Source organism: Oryzias melastigma, linkage group LG5 (assembly GCF_002922805.2).
Source record: "Oryzias melastigma strain HK-1 linkage group LG5, ASM292280v2, whole genome shotgun sequence".
NCBI classification, from domain to species: Eukaryota; Metazoa; Chordata; class Actinopteri; order Beloniformes; family Adrianichthyidae; genus Oryzias; species Oryzias melastigma.
In genome coordinates, this window is record NC_050516.1 from 15231415 (window position 1) to 15244133 (window position 12719).

Consider the following 12719-nt stretch of genomic DNA (forward strand, 5'->3'; position numbering starts at 1 on the left):
ACAAAGACTTGGGACTTGACTCGGACTTGCAAAACAATGACTTGGTCCCACCTCTGCTAAACGGTACTTCTATTTAACTGCACCTTTCAAAATCATTCTTCTTACTGCACATGATGCACATCAAACAGTTTAAAGTACCAGTTTACTGTTTACTTCATTTCCCCTTTTTCTATTTGGGATTTTGACTTAATGCATTTTTTTTTCACCTACTGCATTTATAGTAGTATATAATCCATTACACAACAATACACTGGCACAAAGAAGTCAGTAGAGTATGGGCTTTGATGCTTCAGCCCATTCCTTTTTTAGTTGATGGTGATTACTATTTAAAAGTTGTCGAATGTAAAAAAAAATGTCAAGCTGTATACCTATTTGTTTTTACACCTATTTAATGTATTGTTTTGATGAAATACAGGGACCCTGGAAAACTTAAAAAAAAAGAAAAGAGTAAAATTGTCATTGTACAGAGAACTTTGCTTCCCTGTTGCATTAACACTTTGAATCTGTTGAAAACAAAACAGACTTAAAAAAAAAGTATGTTATATTTTAGGATAAAAATGCACAAAATCCTCACAAAACTGGCAATCAGCAATTGCAAATGTTAAAAGAAAAACTAATAGAACGGATTTATCAGTCGACTTTTTTTAGACTGCATTGTTGTTTTTGTTTGAGGGTTTCCAACCGATTGAGTTTGATTTTTGTGTTCCCAGTGGTGAGTCAAAGATTCTGTTTAGAGTCCGAACAATTCACCGTGGCTGATGTCTGTTTGCCTCAGCAGTTGTTCCATTATTCACCGTCTGCAGGGCTGCCTCCAGATTGATCCCTGCGTGACATTATTTACAGCTCATCTCTCTCCCCTCCTCTTGGGAAGATGCCGTTTTAATTTTACAAATTACAGCTGAGTTTTGATTTGGAGCTTTTTTGGAAATGTATCGCGCCACGTTTCATCTAAAAGCTGATTAAGAACTCAGCAGACGCTTTGAGCACTCATCACTCAATTGCATTGAGAGCAAAACAAAATTTTGCTTTTTTTCTTTACACACTTGAGCATTTGATCAACGCAGCAACAGCATAGCCACTGACAAAAACATGCTTATCTCATTCTTTCATGGCCTGCTTCTCTTTTTTCGGGTTTGTGTGTTGTGGATCAAAGATTGAGCTGCATAAAGCCAGCAGCCGTCTGTACAACAGTTCTTTATTTCCCTTCATCTTTTAAGGAAGACCTCATGAGCATCAAACAACGGCTGAAGTCTTGCAGTATTAAACATATGAATCATGTTTTTCCTTACTGTTTGCACCCTTTATGATCCTTCTGCCCGGCTCCTTCATATCATAACCTTTATATCATTACATAATAATGGCAGTAATTTGTCTTAGTTAATGTGAAATTTTCAATACAGAAAAACAGGGATGAAAGTTCAGTTAAAACCAAAGTGTTTTAAGTTAAAGTAGTTTGACTTTGTGAATAAAAGTTTTCATTCCAAACAGTTCCACAGTCAGGAGCAGCAGAACAGACAGCATGATCACCTACAGTCATTCTGGGGAGTGAAGGATGATGGGTATTGATGGGGACTACAGGGTAGTTTGTGGGATGAGAATTTCCTTCAGGTAGGTGGGAGAGTTTCCATAAATGCATGAATGAGCGCAGAGGGAGAAATCTTGGAGCCGATGAAGTGATTGAAAGATGGGTTTGATGAGATCATACTTTCTTCACTGTTTACATAAAGACATTAAAATGTTTAAATGTATTGAATCATTTTTTGTTCTCTCTGCAGTGCCAGGCTCTGTGCCCATGGAGTCCCTGCAGAACACTCCGTATGAGGAGAAGATCTTCATGCAGTGGAAAGCTCCCAATGAGACCAACGGGGCCATCACTCTGTATGAGGTCTGTTAAACACGTTCTCACTGGTTGAATCCATGCACAGAAAGCTGCGTTTCAGCTGATTTTGAAGCTGCACTTGTTTGATTTTGCACTAAATTGCTTTACATCAACAAATTAGTTTACATAACTTCTCCTCGATGCATCAATTTCACCTTTATTGAAAACTCGTTCATGTTAAAGCGCATCTTTCGCCTAAAATTATAAACTGTCTCATTTCTGCAGTTACTGAAATTTAAAAAAGCTTTTTTTTCATCTGTATTTGATTAAATTTAAGTAAAAAACTAACTTGTTGAGCAAAATGTCACAAGCTCTAAAGATAAATAAAAACTAACACAAATCCTAACCACTAGTTTATAACTTTATCTGCCAAGACAGCAAATTTACAGAAGCTGTTTTATCGTATATTCACAGAAGCTGTGGATTGTGAAGCTGAGAGATGTTGGAAATGATTCATTTTCCTGTAGTAAAAGTAAAATGTCAAAGTCACAAACAGCATTTGTTGAAAAAACATGATTTCAGTTGTAAATCTTTTATATGTCAATCTTTGCCACCCAATAAACCAGAAACCACTTTACTCAAAAGTTGTTTTTCTGTTTACTGATTTCTAGTTTATGGTACTGGTGAACACTCGATTCTGATTGGCTGATGGGTGTGGATTGAAAAAAATGATAAAGGACAGCGATAGTGTACACACATTTGACATATTTCGCAATAGAAACACCTTTTTTGAATAAATGAGTCACATGACCAGCGACCAGATACCAGCACTGCACAGTGGACGCCGCAAGAGGTCATCACTCAGCTCATCAAACGTTGAGCGTGTCATGTGGAATTGTTGGATCCACAGCTCCTCTGTAAAATCATCAACCACAATTACCCAAAATCGCTTCATCCGTAGCCGCTCTCCTGTAGTTTGCCACTCCGTGGCTTGAATAAGACGCCCACGTCTCCTTTGATAGATGATGAGTGCTGGGCCTGTGGCAGGCATTTGATGTACCTCCTGTAAACCAAATTATTGTTCACATCTGTTGTCGTGTTTCTGAATGACTTATCACATGAGTTGGTTTGTGTTTATTTGCATATTTATGATTTATGGAAACTATGAAATTGTGTTTTTGACATTTCTAGAGTTTTGATAAAGTTTATGCATATGTGTAAAGGAAACAGATGAGTCTAAGTCCCTCTGAAAGAAATGTGACATCATCCAATGAAGATAAAGGTAACTTGAGGTTAAGATAGAAAATTGTGACACAATTGAATAAAGGCCAAATAATTGCCTATAAAATCCATGTTCTGTCATTCATAGGTATAAATCGTATGTCATCCAGAAGATAAATACTTGGATAACTTTAGCTGATCTCAGCAACTGTAGACTAAAGAGGCCATCAATGACTGAGAGTTACAGAGTCAGGAATCTATTGAATCCAAGTATTATCAGAAAAATAAAAAACATTAGGGTTTGCTTCAGTTTGGTGGTAATTTAAAATACATAATGAGTTTGAAACAAACAAAAAAAGTTAGAAATTAAAAAATAAATAAAATCCCAAAAATTGTTCAAAAAGTTCAAATTTAAAGTTAAATGTACTGGCAATTTGGTTTGAATAGTGAACACTCCTTGAGACATAAGAGCAAGCATTCAGACTTTAAGAATATGTTTGTGAGTGGATTAAGAGAGGGACATACAGTATGTGCATGTGTGTGTGTGTGCATGTGTGTGGTAACAGGTGGTTTATTCAGGCTGAAGTTGAGTTTAGCCCTCTATCTAATGAATTATTGACCTGCTCTCGGTCTCCTGTCTGACTCTTATATCACTGCATCAAGGATCTGCCTCACACTGAGACCTGGCAAAGCTATTAGTGTGTGTGTGTGTTCGCTTGTACGTGAGCGACAGTAACAGAGAACAACTCTATGAAAGGTCAATTGTGTTTTAAAATATTTTTTTATTTGAGGACATATTTGTCATGAGCAACATTTGTCAACTGATTGTATTTCCTCTTTTTGTAAAGAAATGCATCAAAATGTAAGCTCTTCTCCAACACTTCTTCATTCAGACATGCACATAAACATTTAAATTCAAAAATACTCTTTTCTAATTTATTTTATTGATTTTTATGAACAGGAACCTGTTTCAAAACATTTGAAACACTACTTTGGATTTGCATTTTCTTTTTTGCTTTACTGTGACCTTTGACCAACGGGTTAAAACCGAACACACAAGTATCCACAGGTGACCAAAAACGACTTAAAAAGGAAATGAGGTGGGTGGCCGGAATAGGAATTAAAAAAATGCAGTCATATTTGGCATATATGGATTCTGAAACACTTTAAATATATAAAAAACACATAACTGCAGGGCTATAGAAGACAGATTCTGGCAGGTTTGTTCAACATCCAGTTAAAGTATGCAGTCGATCTTAGCCAATGCCTGGGAATTCATCTGCACACAGGAGAACACTCGTAGTAATACAGTTTTTACTTTTCTTTCTAATCCTAAAGCTAGAACATTTTTTTACAGGAACTCAAGTTTAAAATTTCAAGAGAAGTTTAAATATGTTATCCACTCTAAGATTTAGGGGCTAACATGACAAAAAAAATCAAACATCTTCAAACCAAACCATGATGATTTATACAAAACCTAAAGCATATACACAATTGAAAATGATTAATTATGTTGTAATATTAAATCATTTTGTGTAATCCTGAATTATCTGTGCAGTAATAATTTCTGCCAACCATTAATGGATAAACATTTTGTAGGACATGTGGACACATTAAACATGTAAAAAACTACCATTCCCATCAGTAAGTAACGAAGTGCTACATCACACCAGCCTTATGCAAAAATGTGATTCCGTATTCCACTAAATAGTTTAGCAAAACATATCCAGCTCTTTCGGTTTGAAGAGTTTCCCAGCAGTTCTCTTTAAAGACCCACTGTGATGAAAATGAAATGTTGCCGTGGCTTTTTTTTTCCTTTTTTTTTGATGATGGAGGACAAATATAAAGAAAAGTAAGCTTAGAATTAATATTTTTTTTATTCAAATCATTGTAAATCAGGATGAAAAAAAGATTGCATTTTTTATTTGTTACACAGATATTGCTATAGACTTGCTATATGTAGATATATAATTATTGCATGCTATATTTGTTACACTGGTAACAGGTTGGGGTTAGGAGGGTCTATTATCTAGCGAAGAGATGGGTGACGGGAAGTGGAGGTGGGGTTGCTCTCCCTTTCTCTACCCAGAGGTGAATCTCTAATGAATGCCTGCTGCTCTTCAGAATCTTTGTCCTAAAAGACAAAACTTTTTTGATTTTGGCTAAAATTTGAATTATTATAACTAAAAGATCACTGGGAAGACTTTTAAAATAGATCAAAAGATGATCGAAGAGGACCTTTAAACATATCCTGGTGAGATGCCTTTTTTGTTAGTGACAATCAGCACAAAACTCCACATTTTTAGAAAGTATTTTTATACATAAATGTCTCATTAAAATCTGTAACCTAGTTTCACATTTTAAAACAGAATGTTCTTTTTTCAAACAGAATATTTTGTGAAAATTGAGACAGATTATTTTCCAAATCAGAGTACGTACAGCCTTTATATCTTAAATGAATCTGACAAAAAAAGAGAACAAACTGCTAAATGCATTTTATTTTCACTTTACCATATTAAAAGAGAATATCTAAAATGTGATGTTGGAAGTAGAGGGTTTTTTTGACAGAAAAGGAAATCTCGAATAGAGGCAAAAATGCTGCTTTCAAACTCTTCATATCTCAGATAACTCAGTGGAACTGGACTCAAATAACAGCATCATGTCCTCAGTTTGAAAGGGAATTAGACATTATTGTTCCGCGGTGCAGAGCAGAGTTTGTGTTGTTGTTGCTGATCCTCACATTTTTACAACCTCACACATCTTGGAGCACTGACATACCTGACTTGGCAGCGTGTTCCTCCTATATAATAGTCTCTCTTTTTCTCCTGAGCCCCCTTTTTTTACTTCAGATCATCCGTCTCCTGTCTCTCCTCTCATTCAGTGCAATACAAAGACCACTCAGTAGCATTTCTGGGACCTCCATTAGACCTCAACCCAAGGCTTGAAAAACACTCTCTGCAGTCTGTAACTCCTCTGAGACCATCATCAATTTTGCCTTGTTTTCTGTGGATTTCATTAATATCAATCTGTGCTCCCTCTCTGCCGGGCGGAGGCGGCGCAACTCATCTGTTAAACATATCAGAGCCCCAGCACAATGCGCTGCTATTAGAGATAATTACTATAATTGCAGCTATTGACAGGATTAAAGGCATCATCTGCAACATCTAAAGGGGCTCTTGTTGTGTCCTATCCTGCTCTGTTGTCTCTTGTGCTTTCTTTTCTTTTTTTTTTCCAACCCAGCTTTGCACTCATTGCTTTTCGGGATGAAAACCAGATGAAATACACCTAAGACAAAGAGAAGAAGGTGAGGAGGGGTTGGAACGGTTTGTGGAGGTGGAGAGTGGTGGGGAGAGATAAGGAGAATGGGGAGGGCAGAAGTGGGATATAAAACACTAGAATGGCATCAAAAAGAAGCTGCGCGTCCTATAGCGTGATTACAGGAATTAATCAGTGTGCAAATATGATCTCTCCATCTCGCGGATCTGTTACTATAATTGCAGCTAATTACAGGATTAAAGGACGCATCTGGGGGGAGGGTGAAGGGGGCCTCTAAAGGGGGTGGTTATCATCCCTCCTCTCCCTCTGGTCCTTTTTCCACCTCAGAGATGAAAAGAGGACATTTCAGGGACATGTGTCGACCTCGGAAGAGTGGAGGATTATATCTGTTAAACTAAATCATCAAAATCATATTTTTTTAACATTTACACAGCTGTGTGTTTGGCATTCAATTATTATTGTGGTATTTGTGCTGTATCATTTAAGTGACACAATCAGTTTGTTTTGATTTTTTTTAGAGCCACAGAGTGAGGAGAATACAGGTTTCCTATTGGAAGATTGGGAAACCAGTTAGACTGACTTCCTCCTGGCTTGCATAGTGAACTTCTTAAATTGACAGGGTCCATCTACCTTGATCTGTCTCACTGACTGAAACAATTTACGGTTCTCACATTCAAATTTTAACTACTTAATCATTAAAAAGATATTTTATCTTGCCCTTCATTTGGATCAGTGAAGTTCAGCTCTTTTCAGTGAACCTTTATTCCAAATTTAAAAAAAAATTGAAAAGAAGTAAGGTGAACACAAATTGAATCAGTTTCAAAAGCTCTATTCATGTCATGCTTTTTTAAAGTGAGTATTTGAATTATTCTTTTTTTATCTCTTCTTCAAGGGTATTTTGCAGTTGAAGAGTACTTTGTTGGATGTAGTGGTGTTTGTACCAAAAAAAAAAAACAAAATTACTCTTTCAGGCTGTACAAAAGTAGGAATCTGACAGCTAGTTCATAGGGGGCATCAATGACGCCATTAACTCATTTTATTTTCTTTCACTTTGATCTTTAAATTTTTTTTTTTTTTACTTACCAGCCTTTTTTACTTAAACCACATAATGCTACATGCACACCGGACATGTGATGCACTTTCAAGAATGCACAGCGCATGTCCAACAGGCTTGATGTGAAATGTGGAAGAGATGCAAATCTCCTAAATCTTTCTCCAGGCTTTTTCTTTCAAAGCTCTATGTTATAGTTAGGAGAGCAGGCCGGACTCACAATTCGTTCCAAAAAATTTAATAAAACCATCCGTAGACGAGAACTCAGAACTGACCATGAGATGCTCCGACACAGAACACAAGAGGACAGCTCCTTAAATAATGAGGACAAACGAGATAACTCAAAACAGCTGTGGACATCTCCAGGCGAAGTGACAGCTGAGAGACAAAAGAAAAACTCAGAAAAAAAACACAAGTGGAAAACCACAACACACTATTCCAATACTTTAAAGACTTTTGAGAGTTAGGACGTCATCACTACCAACTTTGAGTCCCTTACAGGTCAAAGTTCAACAGATTTGACCTTCAAAGTGTGTTTAAAGGCCACCTGTTTTGTACATAGTACCCCCCCCAAAAAAACAAACTTTAAAAGGTGTAGAGGTGCATGAAGGCGGAAGCCAGAAACACACATTTACATAGACTTTTAATTGAAAGTGGCCACTTGAATGCGTGTTAGGGTCAGTGTGAACTTGTCATAGGGTCAAATGCTAGTCTATCAGCCCAGTGACCTTGTGGTGGAGTGTTCGTTCTGATACTGGAAGTTCAAATCTAGGCCTAGGTCTAAGATTCTAAAAATAGGACCCATACCTAGGTATACGGCTGCCACGATTAGTCGACTAATCGTCGACTAATTGACTATTAAAATAGTCGACGACTAATTTAATAGTCGATTAGTCGTTATGTTATATTATATGGAGTCAGAGTGCAGTAAAGTTGAAAGTTATAATGACATTATGCTAGCTTTTTGGACTATTTTGGCATTTAGTAAGGTTATAGGCTATTTTGGAGTTAAGCTAATACTTCAGCAACATGCTAGCTGTTTTGGCTTACTTAGGCTTTTTTTTAGTATTTTAGACTGTTTTGGAGGTTAGCTAATATTCAGCTACATGCAAGCTGTTTTTGCTAATTTAGGCTTTTTTTGTTGACTTTTAGGCTATTTTGGAGTTAAGCTAATATTTGAGCTGCGTACTCGCTTTTATGGCTAACTTAATCTTCTTTTAGGCTAATTTCGCATTTACATATTATTTTAGCTGGCTATAAGCTGCAGCGTTTTGAGCTACTAGCTTCAGAGTTATTAGCTTTCAATTTCATCATTTTCAGCTTGAAGGGCAGCCGTGGTGCAGTGGTAGGGCGGTCGACTCCTGATCAGAAGTGAGCGGGTTCGACTCCGCCATGCCCGCCCATGTGTCTAAGTGTCCTTGGGCAAGACACTGAACCCTGAATTGCCTCTGGTGGGAGGTTGGCGCCAGTGTTTGGCAGCGGAGCCACCACCAGTGTGTGAATGTGCGTGTGAATGGGTCTGTGACTGTGAAGCGCTTTGGGCCCTTGAAGGAGGGTAGGAAGCGCTATACAAGTATTCGCCATTTAGCTATCGACTTCAGCACTTTTAGTTATCAATTCTAGCGTTTTTTGGCATCAATTTCAGCGTTTTTATCTATTAGCTTCTGCGTTTTTTGCTATCAATTTCAGCGTTTTTAGCTATCAGTACTAGCATCTTCAGCGGCCAGCTTACATCATTCACACTAGCATTATTGCCGGTAATGCTATATATCTAGTTTTTTGTTAGTTTAAAGCTAATGATGGTTAAGATGTGTGCTTTACAGTCAGTTTGCATATGACCTGATAATTCGACTAATTGGGAAAAATAATTGGTGATTAGTCGGCTATTAAAATAATCGTTTGTGGCAGAACTAATTAGGTGCATGGGAACTAACGGGACTTTAAATATGTTTACTCCTTTCTTTTTTGGTAATGTGGTTTTGAGAGTAATATCATTCATCCAAATAAAAGCTATTGGATACAAATTAGAAAAATCTATGAAGGTTGCTTTATCCATCTTTTTTTATCCCTTTTTGAGTGTGTACTCTCCTGTAAGTTTAGTGGCTCTTGGGAATCCAAAAAGTAGGTCAAGCCAAGCTGAAAGGGGCACTTCTGAGACCTTGTCAGAGGGAGCAGATGACATGTTCGATCTGCACTTTTTTAAAGATAACATTCTATTGTCAGTGTGTTCAAGAATTGAAGTTGTTCTTCTCTGCATTTGGCTGAACGTCTAAAAACTAGTTTGCAAATAACTTCAACAAATCTTTTCAGACTATTAAATTTAACCCACAGCGTATAAAACACTGTGACAAAAACACTTTTTGCAATGATTTCCTTTGTCTGCAAAAATAGGCTTAATTTAAAAGTGTTTAATAACTTCAATGATTGTAATTAAAAACAAAATATTGCCAATGTGAGCATTCTTGCAGCTTTACCTGTTCCCTGTGAGAACCAGGGGAATGCGCAGATATTGATGGTGTCTGAACTGAAAGTAGAGAAGCACTCAGAGAGCCACTTGGCACACTCACAGATCATGACCTTGTCAATCCCTTCTTTGATTGCTTCATCAAACCGTTCGAGCATTACAGGTTCCTTCTGTTGGCGTTTACATCCCTGCTGGTCTCTGCAGAGTTATTTCTGCACCCCCCGCCCGCCTAACAGAAACTGCTGCTAACATTGATTAGAATAAAGCACTGAAGCACATCGCGAGATCATGGCTTTACTGATTAGTTTTAACCAAGAAGAAAGTAGGAAGGTTTTTGTGTTTCAGACTGATGTGGAAAGCAACACATCTCAGCAAGTATCTGCACTTTTGTAGATAAATGATCTTTACCTTAAATCACAAGTGTTTAATTGGTGCCCAGAAGCTGTGTTAATCTCAGTGCTGCGCTAATCAGTAAATACGCTTTGATTTGATGCAGGTTATGGTGTGGAAGTTAAAACTTTTCATTGTTTCCATTCATGAATTTTTAGTCGACTTTTTATTTTATTTAAAGAACAATTTTCATTTCCAAATCTGTGTTCATAACACTTACATTTTGGAAAGGATAGTGTTAATATCATATCTGTAGGACATACATCAAAAGTGATGTTTTTCCGCCGTAAAGCTTTACATTTGGTTATAGAAAGTGTGTTGAATTGACAATAGATATTCATTTTCTGAATTTTATTCTGCTATTAGTTATTAAGCGCTAATGAAACATAAAATATTGGCAAATAATAGGAAAAAACCCTGCAAAGCAGCTCTAACTAGTTTGTAAAAGACCATACAGGCTAAATGCTTTTTCTTTGTTATACTTTTTCAAGCAACATTTTTGAAGATCACCTCCGTGGCTTTTTTAGCCTTTTGACACAAACGCCATGTCCATGCTGATCCCCCAAGTGTTCAATGGGGTTGAGGTCAGGGCTCTAGAAAAACCTTCATTTCCTCTTCATTCCTAGATTTCTAAGGCAGTTTCTAATAAAACTGCTCTGGACGGGCTGTGTTGTAATCTTATTCAAAGAGGTTCTGAGTCCAAGGATGAAGAGGTCTGAGAATTACCATCAGTTGAAGAACCTCCTCTAATTATCTCTGTGCATTTAAATACCCTCAAATGACTTTAATCCAAACTCGTTTTGTTATAAGGAGATGCAGTCCCACATCATCATACTGTCTCTACTACAAAAAACAAAACAAAACAAAAAAAAACCAAACAAAAAAAAACCCAGAAAAATCTTGTCATCATTACAGATTCATCAGCACCTTTTCAAAGGAGACTGTGATCCAATAAGTGTTATTAGATTCTGGAACCATAGGATCCATGTTTACAAGTTCCCTTTTTCTTCGTCGTTGTGTTTCAAACAAAAACTTTAACACTTCGAGAAACAAATACTGGCATAAACTAAAAAACAAACAAACAAAGAAAAGAAATTTCAACAAATTACTCTAATCAAGTCATTTATTTATGTAAATGAGGTATACTTACTTATAGTACTATTCTTTCACTCTTTCTCCCTCCAACTTGTCATTTATTGGCAAATGATCTCTGTGAAAAGTTTCTCTGGTTTAAACGTAGACTTATTGATAAAGAGTGGATGCTAACAACTAAACGCTAAATTCAGCCGCGTCTGACTTTTAAAGTGTGATGGATAAATGAAGCAAAACAAAATGACACAACCACCATAAAATTTGGTATCTTCTAAATGTAATAAGAAACATGAATCCACCGTGTCTGTAACTTTATTATGAGAATATGTGAAATATTGTCGTAGTATTTTAGCCGGAGAAGCTTGGTACACGGAAACGCTGTCTCCATAAATCTGTTTGTTGAGGAAGACTCCTGGTTTTGTCAGGAACTTTATTTGTCTTTGTGGTCAAAGGCTCTGCTTCAGTTTCCTCACTGGATCTTTTCTCCCCCTAAAAACTTTCCAAATACGTTTTTTGTTTGGCTTTTATTTTCTTTTAGCTTTGAGCTGCTAGCCTAGCAGTCCGAGCAGCAGCTTTGTGTTACGTGATGCGCCAAGACAGGTGGAGAATACGGTAGTTTTCCAAAATAATAAAACTTCCCCCCTCAGAATCAGAAAATAAATGAAGCAGAAATAATAAAAGTTGGTGCATGTATTTTTTTTTTTTTCGTCTGTGGCCGCCTACCAAGTGGCCTTGGACTGGTATTGACATGGGGGTTGGGACCCATGATTTAACAGGAACAGGCATGGCCCTTGAACCGGTATCGGTCCTTAAACCGGAGGTTGGGGAACTATGATTTAAGCATTTTAGGGTTACCCAAAGCGTCAATATGTGACGCGGAGGGGATCCCTGACTTTTTGTCCAAATATGACAAGTTGGGAGTGAGACTGTGTTGCCCACGCACACTGATGACTGAACACTGGCACCAATCTATAACCACTAGGAGCAATATGGACTCAGTGTCTTGCCCAAGGACACTTCAACAAGTAGACAATGTGATCAAAGTTTGTCTGCTCCATCTCTGTACCAGAGTTGTCCCTAAATTTAATGAAGTAACAAGTGATCCCATGAATGTTTTTGCCCTCCACCAGCGACAGGAAGCAGCTGGAGTGTGTACATGGAGCTAGTGGAAACATAATTACTGTATATATTTTTATAAGAATAAAAGTGTTTTATCCAAATTTGAACTGAAACTAATTTCACATTCAGTTTATGGTCATGAACACAGGAGTGAGTGGAAAACCTCCAGCTCTTGTCTTTTCATTCTAGTCTATTTTAAAGCTCCTACAAGCTTTTTGGATGTTTAATATCCCCCTGCAGGACCAGAAAGAACAAAACATGGGGGCTCCCTGACAAAACTGCACACC

At 37.2% G+C, this 12719-nt stretch overlaps 1 protein-coding gene across 12 annotated transcripts in view; it reads left to right on the top strand.

Annotated features, from left to right (window-relative positions):
• Positions 1 to 12719, top strand: part of ptprt (protein tyrosine phosphatase receptor type T) — a 304805-nt gene that overhangs the window by 138735 nt on the left and 153351 nt on the right. For all 12 annotated transcript variants that reach the window (XM_024269996.2, XM_024270001.2, XM_024269998.2 and 9 more), the window contains exon 11: positions 1776 to 1885. In XM_024269996.2, coding sequence (XP_024125764.1) covers positions 1776 to 1885 — 110 coding nt within the window. The remainder of the gene's footprint in view (positions 1 to 1775; positions 1886 to 12719) is intronic.